The sequence below is a fragment of the Centropristis striata genome, chromosome 15 (genome assembly GCF_030273125.1).
Source record: "Centropristis striata isolate RG_2023a ecotype Rhode Island chromosome 15, C.striata_1.0, whole genome shotgun sequence".
In the NCBI taxonomy this organism is placed as follows: domain Eukaryota; kingdom Metazoa; phylum Chordata; class Actinopteri; order Perciformes; family Serranidae; genus Centropristis; species Centropristis striata.
Window position 1 is genome coordinate 26,981,811 of NC_081531.1, and position 21,248 is coordinate 27,003,058.

General features: G+C 36.6%; 2 protein-coding genes across 3 annotated transcripts; both read right to left on the minus strand.

Annotated features, from left to right (window-relative positions):
* Positions 1–1,286: 1,286 nt before the first annotated feature.
* Positions 1,287–7,303, minus strand: LOC131986827 (serine/arginine-rich splicing factor 1-like). 2 transcript variants are annotated; one of them, XR_009395711.1, is made up of 5 exons: positions 6,821–7,303; positions 4,312–4,505; positions 4,057–4,229; positions 2,248–2,889; positions 1,287–1,893 (listed from the first exon to the last, which is right to left on the minus strand). XR_009395711.1 is itself a non-coding variant. In XM_059351956.1 (4 exons), the coding sequence occupies exons 1-4, from the start codon at positions 7,012–7,014 to the stop codon at positions 2,710–2,712; spliced, it is 741 nt and encodes a 246-aa protein (XP_059207939.1). In that variant the 5' UTR covers positions 7,015–7,303; the 3' UTR covers positions 1,287–2,709. The 2 variants fall into 2 exon arrangements, 1 of the variants encoding a protein (XP_059207939.1); XM_059351956.1 differs by having other exon boundaries at positions 1,287–2,889.
* A 1,286-nt stretch (positions 7,304–8,589) lies between these two features.
* On the minus strand, positions 8,590–17,458 carry pigs (phosphatidylinositol glycan anchor biosynthesis, class S). The gene is made up of 12 exons (XM_059350907.1): positions 17,259–17,458; positions 15,829–15,968; positions 15,611–15,722; positions 15,092–15,181; positions 14,886–14,977; positions 13,367–13,607; positions 12,327–12,469; positions 12,130–12,244; positions 10,904–11,049; positions 10,274–10,374; positions 9,984–10,194; positions 8,590–9,142 (listed from the first exon to the last, which is right to left on the minus strand). Exons 1-12 carry the CDS (start codon positions 17,275–17,277, stop codon positions 8,864–8,866), a joined length of 1,689 nt encoding a protein of 562 aa, XP_059206890.1. The 5' UTR covers positions 17,278–17,458; the 3' UTR covers positions 8,590–8,863.
* Between the last annotated feature and the right edge of the window lie 3,790 nt (positions 17,459–21,248).

The following is a 21,248-nucleotide window of genomic DNA, read 5'->3' on the forward strand; positions in this document are numbered from 1 at the left end:
TTTTGACCCTGTAAGGCACTAAAGGTCTAAAACCGACCAATAATAATGAAAAAATAGGAAAATTATATATCAATGTGTTGGTGATAAGTTGCCTTAAAAGGTGAAAAAAAGTCATTATTTTCTACATGTCCTAAAACCAGTCTCATATCATGGGGTCCTTTTTGACCCGAGGAGCATGGGTGTTATACTTTTTTTTTTTAGGAGTACAAAAGGGTTGTTTTCCCCAAATGAGTAGCCAATTCCCAAAAGATATATTTAATCTAACCCTAAAAAATAAGCAATGGATAAAATTTTACACTTTACAGCAGTCCCAAACAATATTTTCTGAATTTTAGAGGCATCCAATCTTAAATGTCCAATTTCTTTCTTAAATGCAGTATGATGATGTAATGGAAGCTGCCATACTGTATATGAATCTGAACACCTCTGAAGAACTGCCATAAAAGAAAAAAGGAAAACAATTCTGTCATTTTGTTTTCCTTCATCTCACTGAAATATTTTAGATGGACAATCTTCTGCAACAGAACAGATACTCAATGAAAAGTGTAATTATAATTACAGTTAGAGCGAACACATACTCCAAGATAATGGAGATTATACTCAAGCAAAATCAAAATTCATATTCTGCAGCAGAAGATGAACATAAGAGGGGGAGGAAAAAAATGTAATTCAAATTCCCTTGTTTCCTTTCAGTCCAATTTAACTCTATGGAAACCAATTTCTGCCAGTGAAAGAAAAAAAAATGTACCTTTAAATTAAAAGAAACTTTCTCAAAATAATTTCATAATTGGCTTTTGCATAATAAGAAACTTTGATAACAATTCATTATATTTAAGTTTGGAAACAAATAACTTGGAGAAATGTCATTAGGAATGTTATGTCATGACCTGTATGATCTTTTTTTAATCACACTGCACTTCCACAGTTCAAGAAAAAAATCTGTGCAAAGTAAATTTTAAAATTAACGCGAATTGGTGGAAAGCAACAAAGAACTTCTGCTAACTTATTCAGTACAATTTAGAGGCACTTGTACTTTAATGATTACATTTCACAATAGATTAAAGGGCACCTACTCAGTTACTTTACCTTGTCCTGGTAGAAAGGTTGAACAAAAACAGCACACTAAAATCATTATCAGGAATCAAATCCTCCAGGAACTGGTGTGGTAACATACCAGCCGTGCAAATCACAAAACTGCATGTGTTGCTGACGTGTACATGCATTTCTGTTGCTAACCTTCTGCAGTAGTAGACATACTGGGAAAGAAAAACACAAAAACTTAAAAGTATGTTATTGAAAGTTTTATTAAAAGAGAATAAAGCTTTGGGATACTGGAGAGTATACTTAAGAAAATCAGAAATCATCTTCTGCAGCAAAAGACTGACCTAAGAAAAAGATACAAACCACATTAAGGTCACATTCCCTTGTCGCGTCCCAGTCCTCCCTACTCCCTCCCTCCTCCGCTGTTAACGGGTGCCCACTATTTACCACTCTCCTTAAGCGTGTGGATCCATCCTGCACCTCCCAGCCCTCCTCCTGGTTTTGAGCTGAGCTCTGCTCTTCTTTTTTTTTTAAATAATTTTGAAAAAACAAAAATCTGAAAAAAGGTAAAGGCTCATCTCTGCGCCACCAGTAAAGGTCTCTCTGAGGTCCCACACAAAATGAAAAGAAAAAAATACTTTGGATAATATGAAGGCCAATTTAGTTTGAAAATTTCACTATTTCTGGTTTGATGGGGTTATTTGGACAGGGCCGGGGGTCAGGATCCTCTCCTGGTAAAATGCTCCCATGCTCCTGATCCATGTTTCCATCCTGAAGCCTAATCCTAATCCTGATCTGATCCTGAATCCTGATCCGGCTCCGGAATGGGGGGACAATGAGCCCAGGCCAAACCTTAATACCAGCAGAACCAGAGAGAAGGAGGCAAGTTAGAATCACACCTTCAGAAAAACTGAAAAAACATATCAATGAATGCATCTACCAGGGAGTTTACTTTCAGAAAAACATCGCACACCCTCTATATAATCAGTCCCACAAAACTAATATTTACTTTGGAGAGTAAAAGACAAGCAATAGCAAAAAAAAAGAGGAAAAAAACAAGCTTTGGGTCTCCAAATACAAAGTGGTAGACAGAACTTGTAACAACTGAAAACATTCAACAGCACTCTATTATCAAGTTTCTAAAACAAAAAAACTGGACAGCCTTATAATGCAGATTTCACTTTTGACAAGGCACAGCCATCATACCATTGGTGCCATATTTGACTCCTCCTCCTGTTTATCTTATTTTGAACTGTTTCCTCTGTTCCCATCCTATCCTGTTCCTCTGAACTCTACAGAGAGACACACAAGAGGGTCAAAGGACAGTAGTAAATGCTTAAAAGAAGTAAAAATATTTCCAAACGAAACAAAACAAAGCGTACAAAGACAAGTAGAAGAGAAGTAAAGAGAGCGGGGAGAGATGGTTAGCAGGAAACTATTGATGAAAAGGAAGAACAATGAGGGAAACAGGTCAGGGTAGAAAACTGATAACTAAAAAAAAAAAAAAAATTTGAACTGTAAGAGAAAGTGGGGGTATAGGGAACACACAAGAAGACAGTGTAAACAGGAAACATGAGATGATCCGTGGTGAGTATACGGGATTTGTTGTGTGATGTAAAGGTTTCTCTCCAGCTCAAGACGCACACCATTTCTATAGGTGGGGTGGATCTAGGTGCGGGAGCGGGAACGGCGAGGAGAGTAACGTGGAGACCCTCTGCTGCGACGTGATCCGCTCTTGCTTCGGCTGCGGCTACGGCTGCGACTACGGCTGCGGGAGCGAGAACGAGAGCGGCCATAGCTGGGGCTGCGAGGACCATCCACCTTCACATGAATGTAGGCCGTCTCTCCCTAAACACACACGCACACACACACACACACACACACACACACACAGAGACAAACTTGTTAATATACAATAAATGTTTTGAGGATCATATCTTAGCTTCATGACTCAGATTGGAATTGGACTACATTTGCTGTGGAGTTTAGAGGGAAAAGCAAGAACTGACTATGGTCGATCATTTAATCAGCTGAACCAGAGCAAAATCAATTCTGCAGCTTTTTTCTTACTGTGCCTGCGTGACGTGTCAAAGGGAGCATTTGAAAGTGCCACAGCAACACATCATGTGGAGAGAAACTCAACTAAACGGAAACCAAATTTCTCAAGCTGTGGCAACAGCATATCTGTCTCTTTGATGTTTCCTCCTCCTATCACGACTAAGACAAGAAAGATTTGCTGGTCTTTAGCTGCCTGGTAATCGGGGTTATAATAGTTCTGAATTTTTAGTTTTGTTGTCATTTTTTGTTTTCAAATGCAGTCTATTTGTTTTTAGAGTGAGTTTGTTTAGTTTAATTATTTTTTGGAAAATGTTTAGTTTAGTTTAAGTGTTTAAGTTTTAGTTTTTTTGTAATGAGGTATTTGTTGGGTGCCAGATTCAGAAAAGTCACAATAAATGTTGCCTTTATTTCCTTTGTCATTTTCACTATAATTTAGGTTTTGTAACCACACAATAAAGTTTCAGTTAATTATCTTTTTTTTTCTTTCTTTTTTTAAAGTTCAATTCTAGTTTTTGTTAATTTGTTTGTTTTCACTATCTATAATAACCTGCCTGGTAATACCATGCGTTTTTGACTGCCCTTGTTAACGACAGCCCGGCTAACTTTGTTCTTTTTCTGATAGCTGATATTTTGAATTCATTGAAAAATTTGCTACTTTGACTCTGATGCAGACGCTCATATCTCCTTGCTCAATGTTACACCCACAGTAAAATCTAATTGGACCATTGAAGCTTATTTGTAACATGCTGCCATCACTGTCATCATCACTCACTCAGAATCATGATGCAAAGCAACATTATATAACCATTCAAACTTAACATTGGCCTTTACTTACTTACTGTCCGGTTCTTTTCACCTTCACTCCTGCTTTCTTCATTTGAGAACATTTCAATTCCAAAGTGTAGTCTTACAGCCACTCCTTACTAAGTTAGCCTGAGGCTGTAACCCTTTACGTACCTCATGAGAGCGAAACTTGGTGTTATCCAAATGACGGACAGCGTAGCTCATGTCTTCTTTGCGTACAAACTCCACTACCCCAGTGCCATCATGGTACACATCAGCATAACATACATCACCTGCCTCTCGCATGTGATCCTTCAGGTCCTGCCAGCTTCCACTGGAAGGGAGACCTGACAGAAGAAGGAGGTGTAAGAATTATACATTCATCAAAGTGATAACTACAACATGTAGAGGGAGGAACACATCACCCACCTGACACAAGAACCCTGTACTCTGAGCGTCGGGAGGGGGGGCCATGTCTTCCCCTCTGCGATCCCATTGGTCCACCGCCACCGCCGCCACCACCTCCACCACCACCTCCTCGACCACTTCTGGGAAACTCAACACGCAGGCGATAGCCATCATAGTCATAACCATCACGTGCGTAGACAGCATCCTCAGAATCCCTGTGAAATCCAACAGTAAGCAATCATCAGACTTCAATCAGCTAAAAACGGATCAGTTAAGCCAATTTGTTTGTTTACAACATTATCTTACTACTACTGGTTTATACCGCTGATGAAATCATGGAGAAAAATCCATTTTGTTGAATTTGTGTACACCCTAACAAGGAAAGTTTTGAGCTACATTACAGTAGATGGGGGAAGAGTCAACGTGGTAAAAGAGCAAAACAGGAAACATTTGGCAAACCCTTTTCCACTGGTTTATAGTAGATCAATCGATTTGTCCATTTAATTATGAATTGATTTAAACAGGATTGTACTCACTTAAAAAATGCCACACCAAGACTGTTTTTAAAGACCAATTATATTTAGGGTCATGGTCAAACTAAGAAAATTGTATTTAATTAGTCATTTTAATAGTCTCCATGTGAGGAAAGCACTTTTAGTCATCCATCTCTTGAAATGTTATATTATTAATTATTTTCATAACTTAACTCATATATATATACACACACACACACACACACACACGTCAGTTCTATAAACATGACGAATGTCGTTCAGAGTTTTTGAGAGCTCAAGGCATTGTGATTTGATTGTGACTTGCTTTTCCTCACTGAATGCATTTTATTTTCTGTGAGGTCAGAGACCTCAAAAAAGCAGCAAATGTTCACATTTGAGAAGCTGAAATCAGATTATGTAAATCTGCTACAATGGTTGATCAATTAACTTTGTTTCCTTTCGCAGTTCATCATCAGAGCTTTAAATGCCAACACTCTCTAGGGGTTCTAGAGGAAACTGGTTGGCTGGGTTGGCACAGAAAACATCTGTTGAGCAACAAACCAAAGCTGCAATTGCTTTAGGGGACTGTGTCTCCACATGCTATACATATTGAGCTGTTTGTATTTTTACAACCACTACTTCAAGCCTCTCCTCTCAGCTCTGTGTAAACAGCGTGCTGTTATGCCAGATTATCAATGAATATTTGTAATAATGCGACCGTTTGTCCCAGCAAAATCAATCATGGCTTCCCAAAATCTAACGTTTTTAATAGTAATTTCCAACTGTTTCTTTTTAGCTAAGTTTTAAATGAGATAACAGAATAAAGTTATTTTGAAGAAATATCACAATTTTACCTTTTCTAACAGAAACGTTTGTAACCTATGATCTGTACTGACCGGCAAAGTCTAACTGCAGTAACTACGCAAAAGGTAAAAATGAGAAAAACTGGTTTAAGTTTAACATGATTTAGTAGATAAGTAATATGACACTTATTTCTGCATGTATTGATGACATTTTTATGCTCAAAAATCATGATATATTTAACCTTTGACCCCAAAAATGTAGTGACTGCACTCTGGTTTTGCTGTTAAAGGTTCTGAAAGTAATGATAAACAGGGTGCAGTAACAACAATGTTGTCGTCTTCTTTCAGCTTTTATATTTAGTTTTCAGTGAATAAACATTTTCAATTTGATTTTGTTATAAATGTATGTATAAGTGTTGAACAACTTTATTCAAAGATGTGTGTATTTTAAATTTATTATAAAGTAATGTTATATTTTAGTCATAATATAATTTTATCTCACTTTCAAATAAACTTTTTATATTATTTTTATATTTAAATTATTATATACATCCAAAGCAGACCACGGTAAGTGCAATAACTGAGTTGGATTTTGTGGTTTTTATATCATTATTGCTGTGAAATAAATAGAGTTCCATATTTTACTTGTGCGGGCAGTACATTTATATTTTATTTATTTTATTCTATTTTTAATTTATTTTACTGTTCTATTGTTTTCTACATCTTTTTGTATTGAGTTATCTATTTATTATTGTGCAGCACTTTGGAAACCTTGTGTTTGCTAAAATTGTGCTATATAAATAAAGTGGATTAAATAGGATTGAAACAAAGCTACATTTAAATCTAAAACTTTGTCACAATATAAAACAGACATCAAGGAGTTCATTTTTAGTTATAACTAAATTTTGACCAAAAATGTAGTTACTGCAGTTAAGACTTTGTAGGGCAGTGTGATCTGTTCAGGGACTGTGGGACAGTTTAAACCCCGACGATAACGATAGTTTCATCGTTTCTTTCTACGATAAACGGTCTTTTTTGGAGTCCAACAAACAGAAACATACTTTAACATACATGCCGCCGGCTGATGGGTTTCAGAAGCTTAACCGTTATGCAGATGTGATTATTTACCATGTTTACCTAATAAACACAACCATTTTAAAACACGTTTGATGTGAGCGTATTCCCGCTACAGGGGGATAATCCCGAATGATGGCGGAAGAAGCCGAAGCTCACCTCGGGTCCTCGAACTGCACGAAGGCGAACGGCGGTCCTCCTCTCCGGTTTTTCAGATCGATATCACGGATGGCTCCGTATTTGTAGAACAAGTCCTCGACGTCCTTTGAGCGGATATCAGGAGGGAGATTCCCCACGTATATCCGACAATCGTTACTCCCCGCAGGTCCGCGAACGAAACCTCCGCCAGACATGTTAGCACCAAGCTAGCTAACAATAACAGTTAGCTAGGGAAGTTAGCACGCTGGCTAAACAGGTCTACTACGCTGAGTAGACGATAAAATCACGCGTTGGTTACCCACTGAATATACAATACGGTTGGCGAGTTACTATTTAACTGTTTAGCTAACGTTACGGCTGAAATTCTTCAAGGTGGATTATTAAAATAATCAAATTAACGAGAGCTAAAAGTTGCGAGGCGCGACTTAAGCCTTCCACCAACAACTTCTTCGGTGGTGTTCTTCTTCTTTGCGTTTTATGGCGGATACCAACTTTTAGACCCATACCGCCACCTAGCGCACAAAATAGTACAAATACAAAGTCTAACTGCAGTAACTAAAATTTTGGTCAAAGTTGAGTAATAACTAAAAAATAACTCCTTGATGTCTGTTTTATCTTGTGACAAAGTTTTAGATTTCAATTTAGATGTATTTCAGATAGATAATTATATAAAAACCACAAAATCCAACTCAAAACCAAACAGTAATTGCACTTAGCACAGTCTGCTTTGGATGTATATACTAATTTAAACATAAAAATAATAGAAATTATAAGTTTACTTAAAAGGGAAATTATTATCTAGATAGTGATGAAGTAAAAAAATGAGATAAAATTAAATTAAGACTAAAATATAACATTTATTTATAATATGTCTAAAATACACAAATCTTTGAATAGAGCTGTTAAACACTTATAACAAAATCAAATTTAAAATGTTTATTCACTGAAAACAAACAATATAAAAGCTGAAAGAAGACGACAACATTGTAGTTACTGCACCCTGTTTTTGGCATTAAAATGACATCATCAATACATGTAGAAATAAGTGTTATATCACTTATTAAATTAAATTAAATATAACCCATTTGGCTGCCCAGTTTAAAAAAAACCCTTTAAAGCACTTTTTCTCAAATTTACCTTTTGCGTAGTTACTGCAGTTAGACTTTGTAAGGCAGAATAGTACAGATCTAATTTGCATTTGTTTGCAAAACAAATAACTATATGATATTACATTCTAATATTTGGAAGCCGCAATAATATTTTTTGTTATTAATAATATTATAATTTTTCTTCTTACATTTTTGTGTGTGATTCCTTTTACACTTGTCTTATGTTTGTTTTTTAAATGTATTTCTGTATTTATTTTAAATGCTGCTTGGTCAATACTACAAAAATTGCACATTTGATTCTCCAATAATAGGAGATATCATTTGTATATGTTTTGAAAATTTGGGTAACTAATTATGCTCAAAGTATGAGAGGAGAGTGGAGAGAGACAGATTCGGTAACCGTAACTGCACAAAAGCATAAAAAAAGATGATTAATCTTTAAAGGTCTAACATCTGCCATCCATACAGTGTGAGGACACTGATATGCAATTGGCAGCTCAAGAAACAGGTATTAAAGAAACTTGTATTAATATTATTTTGTCAAATTACTCCTTTAATGCTCTACTTGGACCTTATTTAGGTAAATTGCCTGTCAGCTCATTTAAATATTATATAAAATCAGGTTATTCTTATTTTCATGCGAACCAAAAAGCGAAGACATGAAGTGAAGTCTTTATTTGTTAATAACTTAGAATAGAAATTGGAATTCAAATATAAAACTTGTACACATTTACAACTATTCAAGCTTTCCAGTGTTTCCAGAGCATTGAACTCCATTCATTAAAATCTTACAATAAACACAATTTATGACATGAAACAATAAAAATCATACACAATGCTTTGTATATTCCACACCCCAATGCTGCAAATGAGTCCTTCTTCATGCAAATCCTTTGTAACTAAATGTCAAGGCCTCTGACACTTCTTCTGTTTCTCAGTCCTTCTTGGCGTGCTTCTCTCTGCGTCTCTGTCTTACCTCAGACACGATTTTAAGCAGTGACAGCAGAATAGGCACACACATTGGCAGGAAGAGAGGTATGTAGATGGCAAACTTCTGGTCGTCAGGAAAGTAGAGGAGGTGAAGGAGTGAAGGGTCAAAGAACGCCCTCTCTGATGCCAAGATGGCCTCTTTACTGTACTGCAGAGCGAAGCCGAGGTTCCCGGCCTCCAACTCGGCTACAGCCAGCTGCAGTGAAGTGACAGCACTGGACACCTGAGGGACACAAACAACAATCCCACATTGGATACAACTGATGTAATTATAGGAAAGAGAGTAGTATAATTTCAACTTTTTTTAGAGTCTGAAAACTACATTTGGCACCATCATTTGTTAATTAATCAGTCTTACATTCTGTTTGCATTAGCAGAGTTTTTGTTTTAACTAATTTAACTTCTGTGTAGTTACTTACCTGCTTCTCCAAACTAGGGCTGTGCTGACTGCTATCTACTGTAACTAACTATGGACAAGTACCTCATAAAAACTTACTTAAAAAAATCTGAACCATCCCTTTTAAAAATGGTGTGGAGAGCAATTCAGAGGTCTAGAAACAAGCTTGACAAACACACTCATGGAAAAAATGATTTGACTGTTGCTTTCTTCAATTTCTTGTTTATTTTAATGGCTGGTACAACTATACCTCCTAGCACCACACGACAATTCTACTCCTTAAAGAATCGTCACTAGCACTGTTTCCCTTTTTCCTGTAAGTCGCTTTGGATAAAACTGTCTGCTAAATGACTAAATGTAAATGTAAAGGTACATTTGTTTGGACAAATTTCTTGAAAATAACCAAAATCATTATCAATAAAACTATGGAGATGTCTAGATATCAGATCTTAAATTAGACTTATGAGCTATTTTTGTTGTTATCATTATATTTGTCCAAACAAATGTACCTTTAGTTGTACCAGCCATTCAAATGAACAAGAAAGCAAGGAGAAAACAAGGGTGGTCTAATAATATTTTTTTTTATATTAGTGATCGTATTCCCCAGAAGAGGGCCTGACATGGCACAGAAAGCGACTAATAAAACGCAGGTGTGCATGCTTCTTACCTGTTCAGCGATGTTGTCATTAATAACAATGTTTCCTATCTGGTCTAGCAGCTGTGCCAGTGAGGTGATGGTGGTGGTTGCTGTTGCAACATTTTCCACACTCCGACTCCACATGAGACGGTCCATCTCCCAGTCAGCTATTCCTGTACTGCCGCACGGCGCCACCAGGAAGCCAGGAGGGGCGCTAGACGACTGCACACCCAGCAACAGCCTGACAGGACACGATACAGGGACGTTACCTCGTGGCTAGAGAAAAAGCACTCACTGTCGTACTGTAGACGTCCACTTACCGAAGCTGTGCGAGAAAGACTCCCATGACTTTAGCCATGTTGATGTTGATGTCAACAGGGAACGAAGCCTCCGGTCCATAGAAACCGTTCACATTATACACCTATGAAAACACAGATAAGAATTTTTGTCGATCAGTACAAAACACAAGAAATTAAAAGGCAAAATAATTGCAAACCTAAGAAATTATTATCAATATATAACATATTCATGTATGAGAAGCTATAAACATTCATAGTATTTAAGCTGCTGTCACTACAGGCTGTGTTTTGGCAAGAAAATAGTAATAAAATACATATTATGATTCGATATGTTGTAATAAATTGCGATATTGTAAGCAAGGCCTTATATTGCAATGTTGTAAATCTAATTTTATGAAAACTGTCGTAGTATAAAGGACACACCAAAATATACAATCTGAGGATATGCAATCAGAACAATGGGATGTGCATTCATCATAGTCCCTCCTGCCACTCTACAGTCTGCCACAAATATTTGTGTCTAAATTATTCATTAAAAATCAATACAGCCTTCATGAGACTGTAACACTGAACATAATTCTGATACTGAAGTATATTTGATATGTTCTAACACCCTTACTATCACCTAGTGTTGCCCTTAGATCATCTCACCATGATTCCACCCCAGCGTGGAGAGTGAAACGCATTAGAAGGTACTTCCCGCTTCTTGTGGTCATGGATGTAGAGTGGTGAATGGTAGGCATCCGGGACGTACAAAAGAAAATTCAACACCGGGTTGGAAGATGCAGCATTTGAGCCTTGAAAACAAAGGCAAAAAAAAAAAGCAGTTATACAAACACAGACCAGAACAGCCCACATTTCTTCTTTTAACAAACGTGGAAAACATTGTGTGTGTGTCAAGGTTATTATAGTTAACGGATAAACTAACAAAATAATGAAAACTAGAATTGAAAAAACATTTTCGTTAACTGAAATAAAAATACAAAATAGAGTTTTTAAAAAAACCATAACTAACTGAAACTCTATTGTGTGGTTACAAAACTAACTAAAATTATAGTGAAAATGTCCTTTGTTTTCGTCTTTGTTAACTTTTTTCATACATAATAATCCAGTGTTTCTATTTCTCCACCGCTGAGTGTGTGTATTCCTGCTTTGTGGGCTTCCGGGTGAAATTACCGTAATGACACCATATTGGCTGTAAAGAGAAACTTCTCAGTTGCCAGAAAACATTGGAATTTTCCCACGCAAACCGTTCAGTTATTATGGTAAAAGTGTCGCCGGTGCGACACTGTAAACTTTGGATGTTGTGCTTTCACTGTGTGCAAGTGAAAGTCTTCAATTCAAACATGATATTACAAATCACATTTTTTTGCGGCAATGCTGAAAATCCAGCAGCGGCAGCAGAATACATGTAGGTTAAACACTACATAATCCTTTTTGGTTGATATGAAATGTATTTATTTAGCTCCGACCAAATATCTGCTGGTTAGTGAACATGGTAAATATGTTTACTGAGACTGGGATGTTTACACTCCAACCAAAATTCAAAACACCTGGAACTGTAAGAGTTAATGAACTTATAGGGGCTAAGATGGATAAAGCAAAGGAAATAAAGGCAAAATGTATTATGACCTCTTTGAATCACGCACCCAACACATAGCCCATTACAAAAAAACTCAAACTAACAATAAAACTAATACTATACTACAAATAAGCATTTTCAAAAACTAAAAAGTAAACTAAAACTAGCAAACTCACTCTAAATACTAATTAAAACTAACTGAATTTGAAAACAAAAATTCACAACGAAATTAAAATTAAAAATAATGAAAAACCCAAAACTATTATAACCTTGGTGTGTGTGTGTTTTGTGTTACCCAGTCTGGCCTCCACAGGGTTGATGACGTGTGCGAGACTGTCAGAATTTAGTGTGTAGGCACTGCGGCTGCTGTCAAAGCGCGGGTTGACACCGAGCATGGCGTAGTGTAAGGTCTGGAAGGAGAAGAGGTTTGTGAACGTACAGCAGCTGAGCATCTTGTCACTGTGCATATTCACACACTTGCACACACAGTACCTGAGAATCGATGCTAAAGTTGGCCACAGGGGCCAGTTTTGTAAGCAAAGGCTGGATGTAAGTCTGCACGGCACCCTCTATTTCCCAGTGTAGCCGGTGAGACTTTGGGTCTGGGTTCAACAGACTGAATGTTATCTCATAACCTAGAGAGAAGAGAAAAATACATGGTTGTTCAAATAGTTGATGCTTATACTGGCTGGTGCAGAAATTTTACTTTATCCCACAAGAACCCATGGTGACACGCTTAACAAACACTTTAAATGTTCTAGAATCTCCCACATACAGCTTTATGCTTAACATTAACTCATTAAGTCCCTTAGCAAGACTGTTTCACTGTGTCAAGAAGTGACTTCTCCAAAATGTGGTTGTGACTGGAAACAGAAATGTAAAAAAGTAGCTAATTTCAAAAAGCTTATTTTTTGTTACTAGGCTACGTTTAAACCCATTTAACAATTCTTATTCGTTAATGTCCTGTATTGCATTTAACCTGTTTTGACTATATTTCCTGAACAAATTAATATAAAACAAGTAACAAAAATATTGCTGTGACGTATACGTCACATCGGGCTTTTACCCTAAAAATTGAAAACCTGATGTGACATATTTGTCACAATTACAAAAATGGTAATAGGCCACTCAATTATTTTTGCTGCGTAATTGATTTTAAATGAATATATGCTCTGGTGTTCAATTTAAAGTACATTTGACCAAATGTAAAAAAATAATAATCCTATCCTATCCTGTCACAATTTTGATAAATGTTGTGGAGATGCAAAGAAAAAGGCAAATTTGTGTTTCTGTAAGCAGAAAAGGTGTCTAGTTTAATTATTTTAAAATAATAAATATCATAAACATATTTTCCATAACGCCCAATGAAATGTATATGTCACATCACAAATCTATGACATTTAGAGGGAGTATTTTGTTTTGCTTTTTAAACACCATAAATGTATTCTGTGGTATATCCCACATAGTTTTCCTTCATGGATGAAGAGGTCTGGGTTCTTATGGGTTATTGCAGTGCTCAAACAAAAACCAACCTGGGCTGGATTTAAAGGCTCTCATACTGTCAGCGATGCTCTCCTTGTTGCCAGGGCTGAGGCGCACTCTGTCGCTAAGGGCCGCCGTGATGTCGGTGTGGCTGAACGACATCACTTTCAGCACCTGCTTGATCCGAGGCTCCAGGTGAGTCAGAAGCTGCTCGAGTGTCTTTCCCACTCTCATCTGGGCACCGATACGCAACAAGGCTGTCCGTCTCTGACCGATATACACGTCCACATCCTGAGGGGATAAAGGTACAGATGAGTACTGTATCAGCTTTAATTAATCCTAATGGCTCGTAATTGTGTTTGCAAACTGTTCAGCAGGTACTGTTTAGAGCCAGTTGGTAGTTAAACTCATCAACAAAGAATTTAATCAACCCTTTAAACTAGGGCTGGGCAATATATTAATATTAAATCAATATCATGATGTCATCTTAGATTTTGGATATTGTATAATAATAATAATAATAACAATAATAATTAATAAACTGGCGTAGAGCATAAGGTTGTGTCCCTTCCAATTCTGTCTCTCAAATAAGACCAGAGAATTTAATTTTGAAATTTTGCATAATATTTACCCATGTAATAAATTAATTTCCAGGTTTGCTGATGTAGGCGAAATGTGCACTTTTTGTTGAGATGAGCCAGAGACAACTTTACATTTATTGTATGTTTGCCCACCGTCATGTATATTTTGGAGGGATAAGGAAAATTCATACTCGATAAGACTGGACAGCCCATCATTTTTTAACCTAAAAATATTATCTCAAAATTTCTGATGGGTAAGTTTCACATCAACAAGATGAAGTTTTCCAAATCCCTACCTAACTTTAGTGTTTTTACAATAGAATTAGAAATAGAAATAGATTACCATAGAAATAGAAATTTAACATCAAGACTTTAGTTGATGTCAAATAGGAAATGTGAACGCACTCTGCTACACTTTAAAAGCTTATTTTCAGAAAACACAGAATAGTAAAAAGTAAGCACCCTATATACCCTATGTGCCTTTTTATGTTATTATTTTATTTTTTATATATATATTTTATTCTACAGATACTGTAACTGACATTTTTATGTATATGTCTTGTTTATATCCTGAATGCCTGTATTTGTCTCGTTGTTAATAAAGGTCTGGAAAAAATAAATCAATAATAATAATAATAATAATAATAATAATAAAATAAAAGGTTTTTTTTTCTGGACTTACTAGATTGTTTTACTTGTTGTGTTAGTTGCTTAGTCCTATATCTACAACTGATTATTATTAAGCAAATATCTTACTGTGTAAATTCATTGTATAAGCACCAATAGTCAACCTTGCAATATCATTATGATATTTGATGCTCTCTGCATCGACCAGCCCTACTTTTAACGTATGAACACATACTTACTAATGATAAACTAAGGGAAAAAAACAGGGCTGAAGAAACAGCTAGTAGTAGCCAAAGAATACTCTAAACTACTTTAAACTAAATACATGAGAATAGAAAATCAAAAAGTTGAGTGTTTTAACCTCAGGCAGCAGTAAAGATGACTCTGGGATCACATACACAACCAAAGAGCCACACGGACTCTCACTGAGCGTGTGCAGAGATAAATCTGCCTCTATAAAAGAAGAACATAAGAGACAGAGACAAATTACAACCTGTGGTCTGGAGATGTCTGCTGAGATAACAAAATGTAAGCATGAGAAGAGCTGAAAGCTGGACAACATCTCACCTGCAGCAGTGGGCTGGTTCAGGGCGTCCTCCTCCATGACTGTAGCTGTGCGGTACTTTGTCTCATACCGGTACCTCAAAGCTGTGTCCTCTGGAAAATTGAGACAAATATTACCTTGCAGTCCCAATCTATATTTCACCATAAGATCACAGACAGCATTAACAAATAAAAATGAATAATAATAATAATACATTTGATTTTTATAGCGATTTTAAAAGGTACTCAAAGTCGCTTAACATAACAGAGAATTTAGACACACACAAACACAAAATGCAGAAAAAAACAAAAACTAAATAGAGATGAGATATTATGAGTTCAGGTCTTGGAAGCTATTTTGGAAAGGTGGTTTTGAGTTGATTTTTGAAGGTGTGGAGTGAGTCTGAATTGTGGATGTGAGTAGGGAGGGAGGTCCAGAGGGTTGGGGCAGCAGTGGAGAAGGCTCTGTCGCCAACGGTGCAGTGCTTGGTCCTGGTGGTGGGGGTCAGTAGATTGGTGTCTGAAGATCTGAGGTTGAATTACCGTCTACTGTGTGTTCCTCGTCCTGTGTCTGTGTCAGTGGGACCCTCTTCTGCTGTTCTGGGGTCACCGTTCCACGTGCAAACACAACTTCCACATCAGCACTCAACTGCAGCTACAATAAGGAAATGACACCCAGGTATACGTGTATGAAACATGGAAATCAAAAGGCATCACAAGAAGAAGATGAATGTAATTAGCAGCAAGAAGCAAAAACTAACCTGAAGATCAGCCAACTCATTTATCTGACTGACAGGCAACCATGCCCGGTACGTTTCTGTTGTCCGCCACCAAAGAGGGACTCCCACAAGGATGACCACTGCTGCTATGGACAGAGCAGCCAGCTGGCCACGTCGTCGCTCTGAGGGACAGACGGAGATGGTTACATCTTGTATATAGTACAAACAGACATTTAACAGCTATCAGAGAGTTTGCTATGTCGCTGGTTGTGTCAGGAGGGCTATGGTCTGTGTGTCCTATGTTCTTGATATAAACTAACATTGCAAGGGATTTGTAAGAGCTTTCTTTGCGGTTCAAACTGCAAACCAATAGATGTGATGGACGCTTCAAATGCAGCTTGCATAGTAAAAATCTAATCAGCTACCACGATGGAAAAAAGAAAAAAAGAAAACCGTCTTGCCTGCAAATTTGAGGGTGTAGGTTTCAATGAGTATAATAATCTATAGGCTATTAACTGAAGGTGGTTGATTTCAACATTTAAGATACATAATTATACACTGATGTCAACATAAAACCATTTGAAAGGTCTTGTTCTGTGTGATATTAAGAAGATATTAAGCTCGGGAACATAGGAAAGGACCAATGAGAACATAGATGCTACTGTGTCAGGGCCACTGTGAGCTATTTAACAAATCAGTGAACAGGACCGTTTTATGGAAATATTTCATTGCATCAATGAAATAAATACCTTGTTTTGTTTAACTAAATACAGAGATTTCTGTCTCGTTATAAATAACTGCAAAGATGTACAATCTTAGAGCCTTGTTTGGTTAGAAACAAAAGATAGATAGATAGATAGATAGATAGATAGATAGATAGATGGATAGATAGCTGATAATATAATAATAAGGCATGTATAATAATAGTAGTAGTATATCACAGTATATAGTATTAGTAATGGCAGCAACAGTATTTGTATATAACAATAATAATAAAGTAGTAGTAATAATAATAATAACATAACAATGTGTCATATATTTAGCCTGTAGGGTGTGCATACATACATAACATAATATATACTATGTAAACACACATTATATATATATGTGTGTTTCAGATAAATACACCAATATAACAAATACAGCAATATAAGGATAAATAAAGCGTTTTACTCCATTGGGCGGTAATTTAGGATATCCAATGTTGTAATTAATAGTGAAATACAGCGTCAATAATGAAAACTAAAGACACAAGGATGTAATAAAAGACAACAGTGATCGCTGAGGGAGGGCATTACTGCTAGCTGTTAGCCGTTAGCTTCAGAGGGTCCTGATATGGAGAAACAGGGTATTTCTCGGGTCGCTACAGTCGTTGTACGTTTTTAATACCCTCCAAAAATTGCTGCAAATGTGGGTTTAGAGTGTGAATGAAATAATTCAAACATAATTCAGTTATGAAGGTAACTACTCACCCACTTCCGTGGTAGCCATTCTGTCAGTGAACTGACTGGGGTGCGTTTGTTAACACAACCGACACAGTCAGACGTCACATGACCAACATTAAACACCACACGGGCGGTTCATGGGGCTTTATAACAACAGACAGACGACATCTAAATACATAGCTACAATTTTATTAACAAATATCGGATTTAACAACTCTCTGTTTTTCGTTCAGAAACAGAGAAATGGAGGGGCGGTGAGTTGGTTTGAGACGCAGTGAGGGGAGAGTACCTGTCGGCCCGCCCCGGTGAAATATTAAACGCACAAACACAATGGGAGAAGTTGGCGACAGCGCCTCATGTGGTCTTCTTCTTCTTCTTCTTCTTCTTTGGGGTTTTATAGCAGTTGTTATCCTTGTGTTGCATTACTGCCTCCTTCAGGATTTAAACAGTCATTACTTCTTCTTCCCCATGGTTGTTTTTAGTCACATTCTATTTTATACAGTCTATGGTCACAGTCTACTGATTAGTCCCATCTCTGTCAAAAAACTGAAGATCACCTTCCTCCACATTCCAAAATGTTTTTGATATCGATTGATATTCGACATTTCCTCTGGAGTTCAGTCATCATAATTCTCCTTTCTGTTTCATATTTCCTGCATTCAGTTAACACATGGTTTACTGTTTCCTTTTCCCCACACTGACAGTTTCCTGTTGGATGTTTCCCTATAAGGAATAGGCTGCTATTGAGCTTACTGGGCCCAATTCTCATTCTGCTCAAAGTCATTTGTTCTTTCCTGATGTTTCCTCTGTTTGCCTTTCTTCCTATTCACAGCAAAAACTGGAGTGTTGAAATTTCAGGGTTAAACATGTCAGAGTTGATTTCCACTCTCAAAGTGTCATTTTAACACATTCTGATTCAAATGGTGTTCAGTGTTGGAGTTATTTAACAGAGTTATTCAAGCCCAAGCAAATTAACTCTGTAGAGATGTAAAAAGCGTCTCGACAGAGTTAACTTGCTTGATAGGCCCCTGGGCTTCAGTCCAGGTAAACCCATGTGTTAGGCCCCTGGGTTTTCAGCCGGGTGAACCTGTGTATCAATTAATTGTCTGCTGTGTGGCGTGGTCGTAGTAGCTGCTGGTTTCAGGAGTGGATGTGGAAACTCCTTAACCAAGAAGTACTTGTCACAACCTGAGTAAAAGGCAAGGCAGTCTTTAAGTGGCATTGTGATCAACATGCTAACATGTTTTATGTGTAAGAAAGTTTATCCCAGCAGTCAGGAGTTGATTTCACATTTAAGAGGTGAACATAGTTATTATCCTGGACCTAAGTTAAAGCTGTTTTGTTGAACTGCAGACTTCAGTTTGAAACTTATGCCGGCTTTAGAAAGCACCTCAATATTGTTCACAGCAATGTTGAACAAATTGCTCAAACTTCAGTTGCCATTTGGCATTCAAAGCTCATACGGTGCTGCAGATGAAAGTTTGTACATTATACCTTTGTTTATTATGATTTAATTGACTGCATGGGGGAATCCTTAAAATAAATGCTTAAATGTATTTTTCTTGGAATTAATTATTCTGTCATTTTAATTGTCGTATTAGTTATTATTTTTTAAACTATGTAGTGTTAATTTAACCCAGTTTAGTGAGTTAAAAAGTAACTCTTAGCACAGTGTTAAATAATTAACTATTTTGAAAATGTTGATTTAACTCTGTAGAGTGTGGAGCTATATAAACCCTCAAAAAGTGTTAAAATTGACTCTGTGGGAGTTGATTCAACACTCCAGTTTTTGCTGTGTTGAGTTCTCAGTGTTATGCAGGTGCCTTTTCTTAGTTTCACCATCCAAGTACTGTTGCCATTTTTTCCCCAATTCCCTCCAGATTATGCTTTTTCCCTCTGATTTTTAAAGTTTGACCCTTATTTCTACATCTTCTCTCTTTGCTGGCTCCTTCGCCAACTTGTCCACTTTTTCATTTCCTGGGATTCCTGAGTGGGCTCGGACCCACATAAATACAATATTTTCCCCTTGTTCTGTTAATCTAGATAACATGAATAGGATCTCATACAGTAGATCTTTGTGTAATTTGGCAGCTCCGGTCTTGACAGATGACAGTGCTGCTGAAACTGAATCACTACAGATGAGTATTTTGTTTGCTTTACTGTTTTCCACCCAATCAACTGCTAAAAGGAGTGCACATAATTCCACAGCATACATGCTCAAATAATCTGAGGCTATTTTGCTTATTGTTGTCTGAAGGCTGGGAACCACTACTGCTGCCCCTGTTGTTTCTGTTTGAGGATCCTTTGACCCATCTGTAAAAATCTGTGTGTATTCACTGTCATTTTGTTCTTGATGATAATAGAATTCATTGACTAAATCCACTGATCTGTTCTTATGCTTCTTACGCGAATTTAGTAGCTTCAGATCTACTACTGCACTTTGAATTTTCCACTCGGATCTTGCAGGCCATAGCACAATTGGGCAGAACTTAATTGTGTGTGCCTCATGTGGTCGACAGAAAAATCACATTTTAAAACTAAAAAAAGTAAAATACTTTTAGCTAAATACAAAATGACCAAAAAAGGAAAGAAGTGTTTATTGTTTTTTGAAGAAATATTAATCCCCAACAGCTAAATGTGATATTTTCAAAATCAAACTCAAGAGCTACTTTTTAATGTAGCTTCGAACTGAGTTATCTATTTATTTTTCTATATTTGTATTTAAATATGTATGTTTTATTTATGTTTTCATTGTTTTGCCCACTTTGTTTACAGATATGGAGAAGCAACAACAACAAAAATCTCAAAAGGAGGAGAGTAATATCTGAATGTAGGTCTACAGTTGCTCCTGTTGTTATTGTTGTGTGGCCAACAAGAACATTTCTGTATGTATAAATAAAAAATAAAAGGGACTGACAGGTGAATAATTGCTGCTGCTCACTACTCTAAACATCTAAACAGCCTAATCTAAAGCTCATTGTTATGACTGTATTTTACTGATGTAAATAAAACAGGACAGCATCATTTTTGACTTATCCAGAGTGTTTTTATGGAGAGGATAGCTGCTATTTTCCTGTGCACTGATCACAGCATGTACAACCACACTTGACACTAAGCAGATTTATTGGAATAATTGGGAGTGGTGGACATTGCATAATGGCACCCCATGTGGCATTAAGGAGCAGGCACTATTTTTTCACTTTGCCAGTCTAAATTAATTAAGCTGATCTTACGATTGTACCCGTGACTTACTGATCTAACCTTTAAGCCCAATGCAAGATTTAGCTCTCCTGTGTTATTGTTGCCGAATGACTAAAGTGTTCCTTTATGTGCTGAAGAAACTCCCACTACGACATAAACTTAATGATTTCAAACCCCTTTTTAGGGCCAAAAACCTTTTTTCTGAACCAATGAAAAGCTGACTTTTTAGAGATATGTGGTTCTTATTGGACAGTGACACTACAAACATAAAATGATCTTGTATATATATCCGCATATCTACAACAATAAAATGTAACATATACAGTAATGCAGTGGTAATATCAATCCAAACAACAGCATGTATTATAGTAAAACACTGACAGGGAACTTTTTTTTTGCAGGAATGACTACTTTTACTTATGATCCTTTATGTAAATTTGCAAAAGGAATTGAAATTGTCTGAGTTGATCACAATCTGTGAATTTAAATTGATTCTAAAGGGTAAAGAAATCATTTCCCTTGGTCATATATATATATATATATATATATAGTAATAATTTTACTCAAGTAAGGTTTTGAATGCAGGACTTCTACTTGGGATATTTTCAGTGTGGTATTAGTACTTCTACTTAGGTAAAGGATCTAAATACATCTTCCATGGCTATATTTAACCAAGTAGAAAGTACAATGGCTGGATGAACACAACATGTTCTATATAATGGGATACAGGAAGGCTATTTTTGACTGTTGTGGCTGAGTGTGTCCAAAAATAAAGGATTGGTATAGATATAGCAACAATAATATCACACAAAGAGA